Consider the following 18,824-nt stretch of genomic DNA (forward strand, 5'->3'; position numbering starts at 1 on the left):
AATACGCTTCGGAAAAAAAACACTTTCAAAATAAGCGAAACCAGACCCTAAGCCCTACTAACGACGGCACCGAGCCACCACGGCCTTAAATTAAACTCCATGCTCTATTATCTGTCCATTTAACAAGCAAAAAATTATCATCTATGTACAACTCCCACGTTGGTGCCAGGAAGGAAATGGAAAAAAGGAGGAAAATTTCCTGGGCAGCCACAGCACAAGTATTGGCAGGGGGTATAGCAAAATCTGCACATGTCTTGTCTACTCAAATCCTTAGTTCTCAGCAAACAAAAAAACGCTACTTTCTCCTTTCCGGGGCAACCGCCAAAATTTGGATGCCGAGCTTGGGCCTACTTAGTCTCAGCCTTGCTATGGCTTGCGGTCACCGCCACGGTGCTGCTACTGCAGCCCGTCTCTTTCTCTGTGGCATCATGGGCCTTCTCCTTCGCCTTGAAGTCATCCAGGGTCCGGAACTCCTCCCTGAGAAGCCTCTCCAGCTCTGGAAGCTTATTTACAGGACCGCTATCTGGATTTCGGTAATGGTGAAATGCCCTTGGTCCAATCAACAAAAAAATATGTCAGTGGCTAAGCATCACAATCAAACAGCTGCTGGGTTGCGGCAGTTCAGCTGGCCAAAGTTTGACTCAAATTTGCAGTTCTCATTTAAGTTAGCCTTGCAGTTTTCCAGTTTCGAACACCCAGCTTCATGTGGAAAGCACATGTTTAACCATTATTTAGAAATTTGCATGAACTATCGTGCAAGCTAGGCGGGGCGCAAAACCAGTAAGTTACAGCAACAGTCCATTCCTTTACTAAAGATAAATAAATAAATCTCCAGCAACAATTTCGGTGAAGAGTGTGGGATTGCAGTAAAATTACTAGACAGCATCAACTAATAGAGGAATGCAAACATTTATGTAGATAAAAATTACCAGTATTTTTCAAGTCCATAAAGATCACCATTTTGGTAGAATTCAAGCGTAAGCTTCTCGAAATCTTCATATACATTAGGTTGGAAGTTTTTCTCTAAACCATAACTGCAAAGAAAGGAGTAGGCAGTAAATGATGCCGCTCTATTGCAACTGTACCGATCCAAAAAGGATATTGCAAATGTAAATAAACAATGATGGCAGCATATTCTTGAAATTTCCATGTCCATACCTATAAAACCTGAAAAGGCACTCGAGTCCATATCTGTAGCTTGCTGCTGCATCCTCTAGTGCGAATTTCTTAAAATGCGTATACATGTCTTCATTAAAATTATCTCTGAGATAGTATGACCAAAAGCGATACAGCGAGTTCATTTGCTGCAGAACATTGAAAGCAAACATGTTAATAATAATGCAAAATACCAGGCAATGCAGCTACAACGATAAATAAAAATAAATCTGATCAGCTTTATCTTTTTTTCTCTATATAGTAGTTACTGAGTTGCCATTACAAGATAAATACAGGAGAGGAAGGCAGCACCTCACTGTGACCGGTGCCTAGTTTCTTACGTTCCACAAGGCAGTGATGTTTGAACTTATTGTACCTTCGCACAAAAAAGAATGTAAACATATCAGTTTAACAGGAGGCAATGGAATGGAGGGCAGTGATGATAATATTTTGAAGGACACAAGAGTTAAAGTTTGCCATCACACAAGAAGCCATTTACCTCTGCTGCTGGAGTTTATTTTTTTCTAAAAGATGATAATTTAGATGCTGAGATTGTGGAGAAGATTTGGGTATAGATCCAACAGGTGAGCTCCCAGTAGGAATTCCATGAGGAGAAGAACTCAGCTTCGAACTCTTATAGCTAATCAGCATTGGAATCATCAAGACAACAGCAATTTGAGACAGTAAAAAGGTAGGTTTTACTGTAAGTGAATATGGATTAACTATTAGCCTACCTGTGATTTTCTGGAGTAGATCCGTAGAAATATCCAACTGAATGGCCCGGAGGGCTTTCTGATACACCACCATATTGGTCAGGATTACTCATGAAATTACCAGCAAAGAACCGCTGTTTCCGTGCGCTTTGTGCTTTTCTATTGCCTCTACTTTGGCGCTTGCGTGGAATAGGCTGCCCAGTTTCTTCAGTACCATTAGGTCCACAGCCAATGTGGTTCCCCTTTGAACCACCAGTTGGTTTAGAATCAACATCTGCAGTATCAGCCTGGGAACCTCTATGATTATTAGCGCGCCGACCATGAAGTGTCTGAAGTCAAATTAGATATTACAACATTAGCATGAGAATAGAACCAAAAATAAAATTATAGAATTTGATACACATCATCTGACAAAAGGCTAGCATAACTAAACTTAAAGACTCCCAAGTGTCTAGTCTGAGCTCCAGACAACTTGATGCAAATGTAGGCCCCCACCCCACCCACTGTCCTTTGACCTTCATTTCAAAACACTCGTTTCAAATGGTTCCAAATTTTAAATCACAGACATGCAGATGATCAGAATTCTAAGACTCGAAATAGTAACAGGAATATCATACCTAGGGAGATGACAATGAAACAAGGTTAAAAAAATGTTTTTGACATCTCATGGATGAAAAGTTGAACGAATAAATGTACAGACAATCAATTGTCAGTTAACAGGCAAATGGACAGCACGCCACAGAATGGCAAGGTCACTGGTCTGTCCTTTGGGCATTGACCTGTATCTATAAGTTACTTGTAATATGAACTGTAACATGTCACCTCATAATGGTATAAGGCATCGCTTATTCTCGATGCTTCCTCTGTTGAAAATGCCTGAGGCATACTTGTGCGGCTTTTGTCATCCTTTGCTAACCCAGTATCCTGTGAGACCCAAAATTGAAAGATCTCAGTGAAACATTCTCAAAATGTTACAAAATAATACTGTTTCATTTCAGCTAATGAATGGAAATATTTTTCAAGAAATTCAGTTAACATTTCACATGGCCAGTCCAAACATTTACAAGGATATTGTCACTTATTTAACTGTCCTAAGTGTTCTACTATAACAATCATGCAAGATCTAGAAGAAACAGACAATTCGTTACCCAATGATAAAATGATTATCTAAAAAAGGACAGGTCATTGTAGTACAACTAAACATGATTTAAAGCAAGTTACGTAAGTCCATCACACAAGTCTGAGGTAAACCTTTAAGGGCCTGTTCAAATAGGGGTGATCTATGTAGCATGGACACGGCAGCAAACTGGCGTGTCGGTGTCCGATACCGTGTCCGACACCAACACGCCGCCGATACGTATCGATGGAGTATCAGGAGATTAAACTGTAAAAATAAATATCTTTAACCACCGATACGCTGCGGACACGGCACCGATTCATCTCCAAGCAGCTAAATGAAGGGAGGCGCAGCGGCCGGAGTTGTACAGAAGGCGGCGGCAATGGCTCAACCTGGAGAGCCGCGGCGGCGGAGCATGATCCGCACCGGCCGAGCTACATTGCCAAGGTGGACCACGGCCCCCACTTGGTCCAACAAAATTTCCATTGATTCGACGGCCCTACGAACTGGAGGCCCAAACAATATACATCTGAGCAGCGCACACCGGTCACCCAACAGCCAACACGTGCGAGTCCCGTCGCTCCGAGCTCCTGCTCGCCTTGGCCCTTCCATCGCTCCGAGCTCGCACCGGTCTCCGTCCAATCCGCCACTCCGAGCTCATCGGCTCCTGCGTTCCTCAATGTATAGGGTCCGTGTCCTGGTTACAAGCTCACCGATCATGGCTCATCGGCAAGTGCAGGCAGGCATATTGGTTATTTGCTTGGAGTTCTGTTCCTTCTTTTGCTTATTTTGTAGTTCTATTCCTTTCTTCAAATAAAGGCTAATTACTGCCTATTGAGATAAATTTTTTATGGTGTTGCTACTTTTCTTATCCTGCTTTGCTTGATGCGCTAGCTAGTCAGTTTCTTGGTGTTGGTGTAAGACAATATGAGTGCATGAATGGTGTTTGACGAATTGCCTGTTTGAGAGTTGTCTCGATGGCGTTCCTCATGAACAGCTTAACCAACAGCAAACTGTGTATAATTACTGTAGCAACCGGCCCCTCCTTGGGTTGATTCCTAGCTCCGCCACTGCTGATCCGGCGTGCCCGGTGGCAGCAGGAGGGGCGCCGTCCTACGCGGAGGATGGGCGGCCGGCGGCAGGAGGTGGCTGTCACGCAGCAGAGGCGGAGGGAGATGGCAGAGTTGAGCGCTGCCGGTGAGCGGCGACCATGGATGAAGGGGCGGAGCAGATGAGGAATCGACGACCGTGGGAGAAGATGAGCAGTTTGTTGTGTGGGGAGTAAACTGAACCTCTGGTGGGCTAGTGGGCTGCACAAGGAGGGATTGGACAGTCCTAAGTTGGGCTGGGCCAATCTATTTCTTTTCTGTTTGCTGTATGCATTATTTGCTAATTATAGTTTGTGGTGATTATATACTTTGACGTGTCTCCATGTCGTCAGTTTTGGGAAAATGCCGAATCCCCGTGTCTGATACGTATCGTGTCCGACACGCGTGTCGGAATCGGTGCAACATAGGGGGGTGATCAGCCCCCTCCCTCCCTCCCAATAGCCACCAAGAATTTTTTGGGGGGAAAATATAATAAGTGCAAGCAGAATAGAAAAAAGGCTGTGTTCCTCAAAAGCATATCCATCAGAAGCCCAGAAATACAATCAGATGTAACCGAATAATCTAAATGCATATAGGCATAAAGCACATACTAATTGAAGAAAATCCAAATACGGTAATACTTAGTAGTACAAGACAGATATGATATGAATAAAGTAAAGATTGTTATATACACGGTCGAGGCATCATATCGCTATATAAAGCAACGGATACAAAATAAATTATTGAAGACTAACCTGTGTGACAATTATTAGCCTATTAACATCTTGGTCATCAACAAAAAAGTCCTCTTCCTCGTCATCACCCCTGCTTAAAACAAACGTATTATGAAAGAAAAGCATTTTTGCATGATTTCTCATTCCCGTAACATAGAAGATGAGCAATGGAGTGCTACTTTGAGCTATACACAAACATTAGATGAGTAATGGAGCACTACTTTAAGCTATACACAAACATTATCACCATGACCCTTTTTATGTTTATGGTAATGCATTCCGTCTAGTACCCTAAAATTCGTTTATAAAATGTAGAGATGTACTGTTCTACTCCCTCTGTTCCAAATTGTAGGTCATTTTAGTTTTGTCAAACTTCTCTAACTTTGATAAAGTTCAAAGAAAAATGTGTTAACATCTACAATACCAAATAAATGCACTATCAAGGCATTTTTCATGGTGGATTTATCTTAATCAATTTGTTGTGGTGGGTGTTGGTGCATTTTTTATAATTTGGTCAGAGTTAGAGAAGTTTGACTTGGGACAAAACTTAAACAGCCTACATTTTGGAGTGGAGGGAGTATTATGGAAGCAAAATATTACTTGCTGCAAAGAATATATTATGCATAACCCACAATTGAAACAAACTATTGTATAGTGTAATAATGACATTAAAATGTAGCTTAGCACCCCTAACATATAGCTTACACGGGTAATGAAAGTCTTGGGCACATCTACAATACATAAATATGACAGACAAACAAAAAAGGCAGCAAACATTAAACAACCATCAGTAGCCAAGGAAAAGCTAGGTAATTATCCCATATGAGCAATAGTTAAACGAAGCAAGGTTGACAGGGCTTTAGTGTTTGGTTATTTTGTGCCTGAAAAAAAAGTAAATTAGGCATATGTTTCTTAAAAAACATGGTAATCTTAAAATATAATATAATATAATATAATTTTTGGAGCAAGGTTGACAGGGCTTTTAGTGTTTGGTTATTTTGTGCCTGAAAAAAGCAAATTAGGCATATGTTTCTTAAAATCATGGTAACCTTAAAATATAATATTTAATAATTTTTGGTATTGGGTGGAAAGGAACATGGCACAACAATGTGAAACAAACCTTGTTCTCAATGAGCAAAGCTTATCCTCACCCATGTGAAAAGAATTGCTACACAAAGTGGTCCTTTTTAGTTGGGTGAGCAACTCAAACAAGCAAGGGAAGCAGATATACCCTAAGTTCAATCAGCTCGTTGATGAAATGTCACATACATTGATAATATTTATTTTCACAAATTTGAGGAAGATTCCAAGCTATATCCTACCACATGCATACATACCTAGAGAACAATTAGTTATGTGTGCAACATAGGCATATTGTCTACAATTTACCTTTTATGAGAATAGAGGTCATCGCGTGAATGGTCCGCATGTTCCAATTCCAATTCCTCATCAAGCATGAAAGTGCTTTGGTCACCACCAAAGCTAGAGAAGTCATTTTGAGAATCAGGTGCGTTTATCTTTGACTTCACTTTCTGAACTTTAACATCACCAGATCTAAAAGAAGAATAATGTTTGCTTGACTTTATAGACTGTGCAGCAAGACTCTTAGGCTTTTCATCAATACTAATGGCAGATAAGTCCCTATTCAATGAATAGATATGTGCATCTTGGACTTGTTCATCAGCAACTTTTTCTTCCGTATTAATATAATCTGTATTACATTTAATATCTTTAGACTGAGAATGCTTCTTTTGATCTTCAGAATCATCATCCTTATTTGAAAAGCCACCGATATTTCTCTCACCCCTGCTATCCATACTTGCAGATGATGGGCTTGCAACAGATGTTGCACCAGAAAAAGAGGCCCACTTTGCCCAGTCAGAACGCCTTCTAATTTTGTCGTCCTGGTAATAGACAAGCAACGGATAAGATAAACCAAGTACCTAAACAAAACAAGAAATTTGAACAATAACTATTGAAATAAACAGAGAAACCTGGACTTCAAGAAGACTTGAGTTTGCCAATGCATCTACAATCAGGTGTATATCTGTGGTCATTTTCTTAAGCTGCAGATGAACCAGAAACTAAAATGTTATTTCCTAGCACAAGGGCCAAATAATATAAATCCAATTTCTGAGAAATCTGCAAGGAAGGCATACCCTATTGAAATCTGCAACTTTTGAAACTGGAACCCAGCCATTCTCATCCATTAAAGATTTCAGGAAATCATCACGCTCCAGATTTGTATCACTGAAACCCGTCATAATGAGTAAACAAAGGTTGCATGCCACATTTTATCACTCATGATGTTATGAAAGCATATAAAATTCTCCTAAACTGTAGGCTGTATTGGTATTTGCATGAATGTTGTGTAATGAGAACGCAGCTGTGAAGTGTGAAGCAGTATCAAACTGATTTTCTTGCAGGACATGTTTCTGAAGACCAGTGGATATTCCATGAAAATAAATTACTCAGTACTAACTGAAAATTAAATAAAATTTTACCAACATACTGTTGCAAACCTACATGCCTATTTTATAGACATCACACTTTCTTGTAACTCCAACAGAAGATGATAAGATTTACCTGAAGTAGTACTCCACCTGAGTTAGTATCTTAGATCTTAACTCAGCAGCTTTAGGGGATAAAACAGGACTAGGCGTTGGTTGATTTTGGATGTAGCGCTGTGGACCTCTCATCGGTTCCATAGGTGCAGGCATGTAATAGTACATGGGATGCATAGGTCCTGAGTTTAAAGAAGTCATCAATGTTAGTGCACAAAAAGCTGCAATATATCAAACATGTCATAACCAGTGTGTAGAGCATTACCAGGATATGGTGGTCCATTGATGTACCCAAGAGGAGGAGGCACCATTGGTCTGACAAAAGCTCTTGGCCCAACACCTTGTGGTAGATTTGTGTTCTCTCTTGTACCAAACATCTGAGGATTTTGCCAAGTCTGACTAAAATGGCCATGACCTTCAGGACCAGGATGGGGCCTAGCACCATGAGTACCAACAGGAGGCCGCCAGGCATGAGAATCTCCTCTTGGATGGGGAGGCATTGGCCTGTTACCTTCATTCGCACCAACTTGATCTACTGGAACAAAAGGAGGCACGGAGTTCTCATACCCGGATTTTCCAACATGCCTCTCATGATTCGGGACTGAAACAGGAAATGGCTGGTAAGGATATTCTTGTAGCATCATTGGACTGGGAAGCACAGGGACAGGGTAAAAAATAGGTTGCCCTGGATGTTGGTGATACTGCATCGCTGGAGGGTAGGATGGTGCACCATTCACAGCAGGAAAACGCCGCTTGGGCCCATTTTTATGGTGTGCTTGGTGATTTCTGTTGGGATTTCCATGGCCATCAAACTTGTGCGCACGACTAGCCACCTAAAAAGTTTTCCACATTTATCAAACCAAGTATAAATAGTACAGGAAAAAGGAACATATAGGATCTAAGCAAAGAAAAGTGAGTAGCAACAGTGGCAGTAAAAAGGGATGTGATGAAGCAAGATGCTCTCATCGGCTCCAGAGAGGGACATACAGGGATGTGATGAAGCAAAACAAAAAAAAAAAGATTGACAGTTTTACACAGCAGAGGAAGGATAGAATGGGAACAACACAATCTACTAAGATGTCAATCGTCCGTTACAACAGCATTTGCCTCATAATTGGTCGACAGGATCACCCACTCATGCAATCTAACTAAATAGATCATGAACATGACGACAGCACAAGACCACAACATTGGAATGAGTTTCATTTGGCCATGAGATGGTCCAGATGAGGCATGGCATGCAAAAGAATTATTATCTAACTGCAATCCATACGGTGGTGCTTCAGCTAGGTGACAACTGACAAACTGGCGTTACCATGAAAAAATGTAACCTACTTCAAATATGGTGCAACCTGGTCAGCAAGAACCCCGAATCTAACATGAATGCACCTGACAACGTTGGACCGACTATAAAAGTAGCAAAGCTTGGCAACTTACCAATGAAATGACAGAAACGTAGACCCTGCCAGCTACCCACATTACAAATGAAAAATGTAATCTACTTCAAACATAGCGCAACCTGGTCGGCAGAACCCCACATATAACATGAACGTGATGACAAAGTTAAAACCACTCCAAAATAAGCAAAGCTTCACCAATCACTACTCAGTACTCACCAGTAGAGACGAAAAAAGCCTACACCCGCCAGCTACATAAAAAGGTGATGATGATACATATGTACGAAAAACGAGTAACCGCTACTACTTGCACCAAAATTGCCCTAAAACTTGGTTACCCCATAAATAAAACCATGCACATGAGCATATCACCACCAGCGCTAGATTATACCTGGGATGGAGGCGGAGGAGGAGGGGACCCCTGCGGTCCCTTGGCCAAGTCCCCACCAACAGCATTGCCCGCCCCTGCCTTCGCGGGGGACTCCGGGGCGACCTTCTGCCTCGCCTCCTCCAGCGCGGGCCAGGACTCGGCCCCCATGACCGCCGCCTCGCCAGCCGCCGGCGGCGGCGTGGTCTTCCTCCAGGGCGATGCGCCAGCCCCGACTGCGGCGCCGCCACCAGCTGGATCCGCCGCCGCGGCACCTCCGCCCACATTCGGCTCCTCCATCGCCGACGCCAACGCACCCAATCAGGGCAAAAATCAGGTGCTACCTGGTTGTTGCGCTTCTATCCCCGCCGCCGCCGCCGCGGCCGAGAGCGCGAGACACGGGAGCGGGATTCGGACAAGACCAGCGAACGGGCTCTCTTAGCTTAGCCGGAAATTGGTGCGGCCATGGAGCCGCCGGCGACGAGCACGACGACGAGGTGCGGGGCGGCGGCGCGGGGGTAGGGTTTTGGGCGGCGAGAGGTGGGACTAGGGTTTTTCGGGGTGGGAAGTGGGAAGCGAGCGCGAGCGCGAGCGCAAGTGAGAGACGGAGAGGGACAGGACGGGTGGACTGCGGGGAGGCTGTGTGCGCGTCTCTGCGTGCGTGGAGCGCGTGAGGTCAGAGAGAGAGAGAGACAGAGACAGAGAGGGGGGTGCGCGGGGGTGGGGGTGGGGGTGGGGGGGGAGTTGCCAGGATTGCGTGCCCCGGTGCCCGCGACCGCGCGCGGTTTTATCCGGAAACCCGGATGGCCGGATGTGCTTTGGTGCCTGTCGCGTGGGCCGGCCTCTGGCAGCGGCGGACGGCAAACCTGCGGCTGGCCTAGCCGCGATATGTCCAGGGCCTGTTGTGTTCACCGGCGATGGCCAAGTCAAATCCGAGGCTCGTGACTACGAATAAGTACTACTATATCGTAAATTTATATTATCAAAATCAACGTAGCTCAAAAAAGTCTAGACCTGGAACGTGAATGCACGATTAGTAGTAAGGATTTTGTGGTTCTTAGGCAAGATAAAATAGCGAAGAACATAATAATGATATTTGCAAGTGAGCGCCCAAGCAATTTGTCATTATCTTGTATATTCATCATCCTCCAAAGGTTATAGGGATGAGAAAAAAAGAATTTGTACTTCATAAAAGACAACAGATAGTTTACATTGTTTTCTCACATATAATATATATGAGACACTTGTAGAATGGGAGGGTGATGGAACCAAACAATCTCACCCATTTAGACTTTGCGGAAGATTAGGGAGAATAAAGGAAAAATAAAATTGAAAGTGTGGAAAAGTATGGAAAGAAAACTAATGATGAAGCATGAAAGACTTTTTTTTACTCATATAGGCGAGTGATTATGGATTTTTATTCCTAGGGTGAGTAATTACTGTGTTTGAGAAAAATATGTCTCTTCGAAGTTCTTGGTTTAGACAATTCACCAGTTCTCTCGTTATATTTCACAATCACCATGCATTATCCATTTTTTTACACTTTCATTATCTCTTGTTTTAACAAAATTAACATTGATTGCCAGGGTGGGAAATGAGCTTGTTTAACTTTACCCAATTTGGCCAAATGGCAGTGTTGCACTCGGGGCTTGCATAGAAACGACTTAAGAGCTAAGACAAAGTCTTAACTGGCAGTGAAAAATGTGCTAATGGAAAGGAAAGCTAGCTTGTAACGTCATCGTATAATTAGTAAGAACACACTCTATATCATCTCCTTTGTTGGGGAGGCCGTGGTGCCTTTTGTTTGGATCGGATTGGATTCGAGACTTCGAGTCGGTTTGGTTGATGATGTGCGATACCGACGTACCCTTGAGGCTGTGACCGACCCTGACTCCACGAGCACTCTTCATCAGTCCTCTAGGTTTCGATTCGAATACTTAGCACGTTTATAAACTTCCCTTACAAAAACATCCTTAGTATTATTTTAAACTTTGTCTGAATTTTTGTAAATTAAACCACTAGTTCCTTGTTGAAAAGTAGGATACATTGCTTTATTTCACATGATTTTTTATCATAGTAGTGTGTTAATCGTACAAAGTTAACGACGACATTTTCTTTTATCAGGTAAGATATCACTCGCTACGTTCTAAATTTTTGTGATTAGCTAAGGTACATCAACAAGAGTTTGTTGTGTAGGTTATTATGAGAAGAAAATATTGCAACCATAATATTTGCACCAGCAACACCAAGAGTCTGTTTGGAATGAAGGAATGAAAAACAGAGGAACGGAAAAAAATACATGAATAGGGTATGGATGTAGCGGCGAAACAGAAGAAAGGAAAATATGAAGAAACACACGGTAATTGTATTTTGCAACGGAAGAAAAGAAAACATGAAGCAAAACAGATGTATCAAAAATTCATACTAAATAGGAGGCAAAGAGGGATAAATATCTCGGCATGGGTTGATATGGACCGCTGTCGTCAAGGTTACCGAGCATAGTTCTAATCTCACAACAATCAATCAGGGGTGAAGCTACATTATAATTAGGGGTGCTAATGCACCTCTAATTTTTGCAAAAACGGTGATTATGCTTAAAATTTCACCATACATGCACATTTCTTAGCTTAACACTATACACTCACAAGGCAAATACGGGACCGTCTAATTTATGGGCACTAGCGCATGCAGCGATACGCTGACCTCCCATGGTCCCCTCCGCATCCACATGGCAACCACCAGATCCCATGGGCCCCTTCCAACTGCGCCGTGCCAGCTAAAAAAATAAAAAAGGCTGTTCACATATTTGGAACAAAAATATTTTGGAAAAAATAACAAAAAGTTTACAGAAAATATGAAACAATTAGGAACAAAAAGATTTTGAACAAACTTTAATGAATGAAAATTTCACACAAAATTGAAAACGATCGGGAATCGAAAGTTTTTAAAAAAATCGAGAAAGAAAAATTAGAAAAAAAGTTTTGAAACGCAAAAAATTGAAGAAAAACTTGGCACAAACTTTAAAAAAATTTCTATATAAAATTTTTGAACAAAATAAGGAAAAAAAAGGTTTTGGAAAAAAGAGTCCACTGCCATGCTCCTTGCCGCGCTGACTCGCAGATCCGACCGCCCCAGCGAGCTCCCCACTAGGCCCGCCTGCACCTCACCGCTTCGCCACGGGCGCTCGTGCGCGGGAGCTCGCGTGCCCCTCCAGCCCGCTTCGGTCGTCGTCCTCACGCGGGGAGCTCGCATGTCCAGCCTGTCCAACTCCACCCCTGCGCGGGGGAGCTTGTCGAGCCATGCCACTGCCACCTAGGGCCAGACCCGCCGAGCCGGCGGCCCCGCTAGCACGCGCCCACAGAGAGCTCGAGCTCCACACCAAGCTCTTCCATTTGGAACTCCACCACCGACCGCCCGCCGCCCACCTCGATCCCTCACGGAGCTGCTCTGGATTGGAGATGAGAGAGGGAGGAGGAAAAGAGAATGGGGAGCAGGACTGCAGCTTGAAAGCGAATGCAACGGTTGGTGGGACACACCATGTGCTGGTCGCGATGCTAATCGACCGTGCAGTAGCAGAGCGTGAAGCAAATTGTAAGGGGCCAATTGGTTGGCTTGATCTAGAGGTTGCTCAACAATTGGTTCATCTCTTTTCCCTTTGAAAAATGAATCAATGGGCTTCTCTTTACCCATTTGTACCTACCAAATTGTAAAATTGTATTTAGTTATAAAACCACCACATCGTATAAACTGTGCAATTTGGGGATTAGGGCAAAATAAACTAGCAAAACATCTCAATTTTCTCAAAACAAATAACAATAGATCTCAATTGACAATAAATTATCAGCTAATTAGCCACTACTAGCCCACATACTCTATGGATCTAAAGAGTTTAGAACTTAGGCCCCGTTTGTATCCGCTTATAAGCGGCTTATCGGTGGAAATAAGCGAGAATCCCGCCAAACGCTTTGCTTATTTCCACCGATTCTCGCTTATGTGGTAAGCCGCTTCAACGATTTGAACTACGAGAAGCGAAAAGCGAGAAGCGAGAAAATCTTCGCTTAGATTATAATCCAAGCGTGGCTAGGAAAAGCGTATACAAACAGGGTCTTAGAAGATAAACAAAAGAAGGAAGAAAAATAACCATACCTTCAAGATGAAAGTACTGGCACCAGGTGTGACATCCTGGCCCAAGACTTAATAGGATTGATAGAATACTCATACCAATAAGTTGCAACTTCTTTTCCGGAAGCTCATCCTCAAAGAACTCCGGGTTTAAGCGTGCTTGGTCCGGAGCAATTTCGGGATGTGTGACCGACCGGGAAGTTCTTCCTGGATGCGCACGAGTGAGGACAAAGTGCGTAGAAAAGACTTGTGTTGGTCTGTGAGGGAATTCTTGATATCCTAGAGAGCTACCAGGTGTATGCGGGCCTGGCCCCGGGGGGGGGGGGGGCGGGACGCCACACCAGGCCGCCAGGCGCCAGCCCTTGCGAGTGGTGACGGCCGACGACGACTCGATGTCAACGAGTCAACTGCAAAGGAAGTGGAGGATCCCAGGCATCGGCAGATATGGCTCGCCGGTCACAGCGTCCGGCTTGCAAAGGGCCGACGGCCGAGGTTGTTGCCTCGTCTGCTAGTCACTGGAATTGGCTCGATATTTTTTGTGTTGCTTTCACCGTTTGTTTGTGCCTCATGGGCTTTCATGAGCTTTCTTGCTTGTAGGATGAATTACCTGTCAAGAAGCCACAAACTGCACTTAGACCGGTAGTTTGCACTTTGCTCTTCTGATTTTTTTCCAGGCAAGGGGGAGTCATGGCCCTCTATGGCCCCAACGACGCTCCGCCGGTGCGATAGTGAGGCTGGAAATCTCCGATCGATCGCTGATTTAGCTTTACGGGCAAATGCACCTCTCTAATTTGCTTTCGCCAATGTGTTCAGTACCTTATTTAGCTTTGCACAGAAACAGATTAATCTAATAATCCGCATGACATGTTCGCATGTCTTTCTTTCCTGCTGACAATGTAAACCGTATTGATTCGAAAAAAAGGACAATGTAAACCGAAAGACAATGTAAACCGTATTCGGCGTGATACACGCTGGCAACCCACACCAAAGTGCGCTTTCCTGAACCCAAAACCCTCTCCAAAGTGCGCTTTCCTGAACCCAAAACCCTCTCCGCCCCACCGAAACCCAGCCCTCCCGTAGCGAGACACCAAAACGGGGACAGGCCAGATGGTGCCCCTCCGCTTCGCCCACCTGCGCCTCTTCTCCTTCCTCTCCATGGCGGCGCCCCAGCAACCAGGCAAAACCCTCCTCCGCCCCAATCCCTCGCGTACGGTCTCCCTCCCTCCACCAGTCCACCTCTCAGCCCCCCCATTCCCTGCGGGCTTCACCCCCGCGCCCCTTCCTTCCCCTCCTCCGCTCGTGCTCTCACCTCCTCCTGCTCTCTGCCTCTCTCTGCAGCTTCACCCGCCGGCTCGGTGCCCAAGAGGTCCAGGACGATGGCCACGGACGCGGCGGCGGCGGCTGATCCTCCGGCTTCCAAGGGGTGCCCCGCGATGAAGGCCGAGTTCGCGAAGCACGCCGAGTACCTCAATGCCCTGGTACGGTGCCTCGTTTCCCATCTTCCGTCTCCTCGCTGGACTTGTAGTTGGGTACCTGGGTGCGATGCTTTGAGTCTTGTACTTCGAGTGCTTTCTCTGCTCGAGTTTTTGTCACGTGGGATGCGCTCGGAGAACAGATGCTAGAGTAGTGTTCTCTAGGTCAGTGTGCTTGTAATCTTGCTGCCAGGATGTTATGCGTCCTAGGTGTTTGGTGAAATGCCGAAGAACCCAACACCACCACCCTTGTAGCAGTGGCTGCTGTGCGGCCGCCCTATGAGTGCCGATTTCAGATTGGGTGGGTTATATCACTGATAGTGGTAGTTCACATTTGAGTTGAGGTTAGTTAAATGGTGCTGAATGACAGTATTTTCAATGGAATGGAATTCATTTGTGCTGGATCAATAGTTTTATAACCAGTCAGTATTTTTCTTCCTTAAACAGATAGAAATTATTATTTCATAGTAGGCTTGGTGATGCTTACTCTTGTACTTAATTTATCAGTGCTTTTTGATATTTTCTCTCCATTCTTTGCAGAATGATAAGAGAGAAAGGCTTGTGAAAGCTAGTCGTGATATTACAATGAACAGCAAAAAGGTCATCTTTCAGGTCCACAGGTAAGCAGTGCAAAACCATACCACTATTTCATTTCAACATTTGATAGAAGGGCGGACCTGGCGCAGTGGTAAAACTGGAGGTCCTGGGTTCGAACCAGCCTCTTTGCAGAATTTAGAAGAATTTTGCAAGGGTAAGGCTGTCTAGGAATTCTCTTCTCCAGACCACACCTTGTGTCGGAGCTTTCGCACTGGGTTACGCCCTTTATAGTTGTGGCTGCTATACTGCATTACTTGTGTGAAAAAGGGAAGACTATTGAGCATGTAGAAAATATGATTCCCAGAATCATTTTTATTAAGGAAATACAGTACGGGACAATCATTAAGATATATGAATTACTCAATTTGAGCATTAGACTATTGTGCTGCCTTCTATGCTGTATTTTGTTCCAAAAAAGAAGCGTATATACATTTTCTTGGTGGAGATTTTGATTTGTAGTCACTTTAATCACTATGGACCTTGACCAATAATGTAGAAGTATATCAAATCTTTAGCCATATAGTATGTCTATGTACAAATTGAATTTTGTTTGCCTTACTGTATAAACATGCTCTGGTTTTGCAAAATCTACCCTGTGCTGCTAAATCTTCACTGTACGTTCAATCAAGATGTCCACATAAGCTAAGCAGTTTGGAGCATTAGTTTTCCTCAAATGAAGATTATTGAAATCAGGATTTTAGCTGAAAGTTAATTTACACTGCAGAACATGTTTTGGTAAATTGTATATATGCCCGGGAATTCATTGAAGTCACATTTCAATGATTAGCTGTTAATCTGCGAGTTGTTCATGTGTAATTATCCTTAATTGTTGTGATTTTTTTTCATGTTGCTGAGTGCTGATAGTGATAGCACTGAAGAATAATATATTCCATCTCAAGAAGCTCTTCGAGGCTTTGAGCAAAAGGCTTCATCATAACCAAAGTCGTGTAACTGCTTTACCAGTTCCTTTGCTGTTACACTTCATAAGCATTAATAAACTGTTGATTTGTTTCAGGATCAGTAAAGTTAACAAGGAAGAGGTTCTGTGCAAGGCAGAAAATGATCTTGCTGCAGTGGTTAACCAGTACATTGGAAAGTTAGTAAAAGAATTACAAGGAACTGACTTCTGGAAGCTGAGAAGGGCCTACACCTTTGGTGTTAGTACCAACTTTACTCTTCTACATTTTTTTATAAGCTGTAACAGATCTTATATACTTATTGTGACTTTTGCAGGTACAAGAATATGTTGAAGCTGCAACGCTGTGTAGATTTTGCAAGACTGGCACTCTATTAACTCTTGCTGAAATCAATGATTCTTTACTAGCACTAAGTGATAAATCTGTTGAGCCCTTACAGATAAATGTGCTTGACTATCTTTTAGGGGTAAATACACTTGTACATCTGTAATCCAACTCTGCTAAATCCGCTCTCACTCTTCCATTTGAAGCCTGTTAACTGTTTTCTGCATTCACCATGTCTTAGGTTGCTGATTTGTCAGGAGAGCTAATGAGGCTTGCGATAGGCCGAATATCTGATGGGGAGGTGGAATATGCAAAAAAGATATGTGCATTTGTACGTGACATTTACAGGGAGCTGACCCTTGTGGTGCCTCTAATGGATGACAATAATGAGATGAAGAAGAAAATGGAGGTTATGCTGCAAAGTGTTGTGAAAATCGAGAATGGTATTGTTTCCTTTATGCCCAACAATATTAATATTGTGATTTGTCGTCTATAACCTTGTTTGAGAAAACATCAGGAACACCTCGACTAGGAGATGATACTAAAAAAATACATTTGCCTTTACTTAAGCTGCATATACTATATAGCTTACAGCTTACTGATCCCTTCATCACGCACTAGGTTGTATATCTTGGAATATGGGATCTATCTTGAGTGCTGATACTGACTAACTAACAAGAGGAACTAAGAAAAAAGAGGATTGTGTGTGAATTTGCTGCATTTTAGAAGCTTATGCCAGCTATATATGTGAATATGTGATATATACTGCTGCCTCCTTTTCTTTTTTATTTGATGTTTTAGACTTGCACATTTATGAAGGAAAAACACAACATGAAATGCCCACTAAAGTTGTTTCTTGCTACCTGATTGAATTTGTGTGGGTCCTCAGTCACCCACTGTGTCCAATGAACATTGGAATTTAGTCTTATAAACATAGCTGTAGCAAAGAGGTAGGGAATTGTTGCCTATATTATCATTTACCTGGATTAATTTGTATCATTACTTGATTCTTATTGTGCCCGTCTTACTGTCTTCTGCTTCTAACTCTTCAATAGCGCTTTTTTAATGACCCCTTATGCTTAGATTTTTTAAGAACAAATATCTTTGTTGACTAGTGTTATCCTAGACACCTCCTTTTTATTTTGTTCATCTTTTTAATAAAAAACAAAACTGACTTAGTACAGATAGCCTGACTTGGTAAATGTTTTGCTTTCCAACAATTTATCTGGAACTGGTGCATAATGGGAGTTTTTTTCCATCTCAAAAAGAAAATAAAAGAAAAATAAATAAATATTTGAACCTGACATTGGGTGCACTGAGTTGAAGATGCACATCGAGGCTATCTTTTCGAAAGGATGATCCTTTGCACTTTCTTTCTGAAAAGGATTACCAGATTTGTGAATTGCGATGTCATCATCTTCTTAGGCATGTGTTTGAATGTCGCTATTATTGTATTTCTTTTCCAGACACATGCAATATCTTGCTTGCCTGCATTTTTGTTTAAAGTTAATCATTATTTGCTTGGAAACGTCTAACTTTGTGTATGCTTGTGTTTCAGCTTGCTTCAGTGTTCATGTGAGAGGTTCAGAGTACATTCCTCTACTTGGATCATCTGCAGATCCAGATTACTCCTTTTTTGGTGCCTCCGACTTTGACCAATGAAGGCTTTGAAGCAAGAGCGCCTAACTGAATGTTAAATGGGTAACTTTGGAAGAAAATAGTTGCGTGAAGGCTACTTTTAGGTTCCATCCTGTTTAGTGATTTTATCACCTGTTTATGTTGCACATCTCGGAGTCTGTAAATCTTCTACCTGGTAATCATGAGAATCATGTTGCAAGACTGTCTTTTGTATTTAAATTGTGGGTGTTGACGCAGCTTCCTTGTCCTGCGCGGCTGTGCCAACATGAGGCTATTTCTCCGGTCAAACTAATGTGTGTACTTGATCGCTATTTTCTATAATTTTTTTAATAAGATCCAACAACTATTAAGATCGAACAATTCATGAGATCATGAAAACATCTTTCAAAAACAATTCTGTACACACGATTTAATGTTTCCAAACAAAATATCAAACACTACAGCAAGTTTTCTGTCTTTCTTATTCTCTCCCCACCCCCAGTCGTCGTCTAAGGAAGACAAGGCCAGTCTGTTGGGCTTTTATTCCATGATTCCAGGCCCACGACGCTGGCTCCAGTGCTTTTGCCGTGATTTGTGCGAACGCCGAAAAGGCAAGTGACGACAGCCCGCCCTGACGCCG

General features: G+C 43.0%; 2 protein-coding genes across 2 annotated transcripts; one reads left to right on the forward strand and one right to left on the reverse strand.

Moving 5' to 3' along the window:
• Positions 1-85: 85 nt before the first annotated feature.
• LOC117856844 (la-related protein 1A) lies at positions 86-9,800 on the reverse strand. The gene is made up of 14 exons (XM_034739270.2): positions 9,160-9,800; positions 7,637-8,204; positions 7,394-7,553; positions 6,967-7,057; positions 6,802-6,873; positions 6,197-6,711; positions 4,829-4,898; positions 2,691-2,792; positions 1,890-2,197; positions 1,655-1,795; positions 1,468-1,531; positions 1,159-1,304; positions 930-1,034; positions 86-549 (listed from the first exon to the last, which is right to left on the reverse strand). Exons 1-14 carry the CDS (start codon positions 9,433-9,435, stop codon positions 348-350), a joined length of 2,820 nt encoding a protein of 939 aa, XP_034595161.1. The 5' UTR covers positions 9,436-9,800; the 3' UTR covers positions 86-347.
• A 4,503-nt stretch (positions 9,801-14,303) lies between these two features.
• On the forward strand, positions 14,304-18,493 carry LOC117857358 (uncharacterized). The gene is made up of 7 exons (XM_034739986.2): positions 14,304-14,464; positions 14,596-14,735; positions 15,270-15,349; positions 16,342-16,483; positions 16,560-16,709; positions 16,809-17,010; positions 18,126-18,493. The coding sequence occupies exons 1-7, from the start codon at positions 14,365-14,367 to the stop codon at positions 18,227-18,229; spliced, it is 918 nt and encodes a 305-aa protein (XP_034595877.1). The 5' UTR covers positions 14,304-14,364; the 3' UTR covers positions 18,230-18,493.
• Positions 18,494-18,824: the final 331 nt, after the last annotated feature.

This window comes from Setaria viridis, chromosome 5 (genome assembly GCF_005286985.2).
Source record: "Setaria viridis chromosome 5, Setaria_viridis_v4.0, whole genome shotgun sequence".
NCBI classification, from domain to species: Eukaryota; Viridiplantae; Streptophyta; class Magnoliopsida; order Poales; family Poaceae; genus Setaria; species Setaria viridis.

Bases quoted from the DNA above. Each gene is read 5' to 3' on its own strand.
- LOC117857358 (XM_034739986.2), top strand. From the start codon at position 14,365: ATGGTGCCCCTCCGCTTCGCCCACCTGCGCCTCTTCTCCTTCCTCTCC. The intron at 14,736-15,269 runs GTACGGTGCCTC...CATTCTTTGCAG, and splicing joins CCGAGTACCTCAATGCCCTG to AATGATAAGAGAGAAAGGCT. The intron at 15,350-16,341 runs GTAAGCAGTGCA...GATTTGTTTCAG, and splicing joins GTCATCTTTCAGGTCCACAG to GATCAGTAAAGTTAACAAGG.
- LOC117856844 (XM_034739270.2), bottom strand. From the start codon at position 9,435: ATGGAGGAGCCGAATGTGGGCGGAGGTGCCGCGGCGGCGGATCCAGCT. The intron at 7,058-7,393 runs GTAAATCTTATC...GACGGGTTTCAG, and splicing joins CAGGTGGAGTACTACTTCAG to TGATACAAATCTGGAGCGTG. The intron at 6,874-6,966 runs GTATGCCTTCCT...GTTCATCTGCAG, and splicing joins AAGTTGCAGATTTCAATAGG to CTTAAGAAAATGACCACAGA.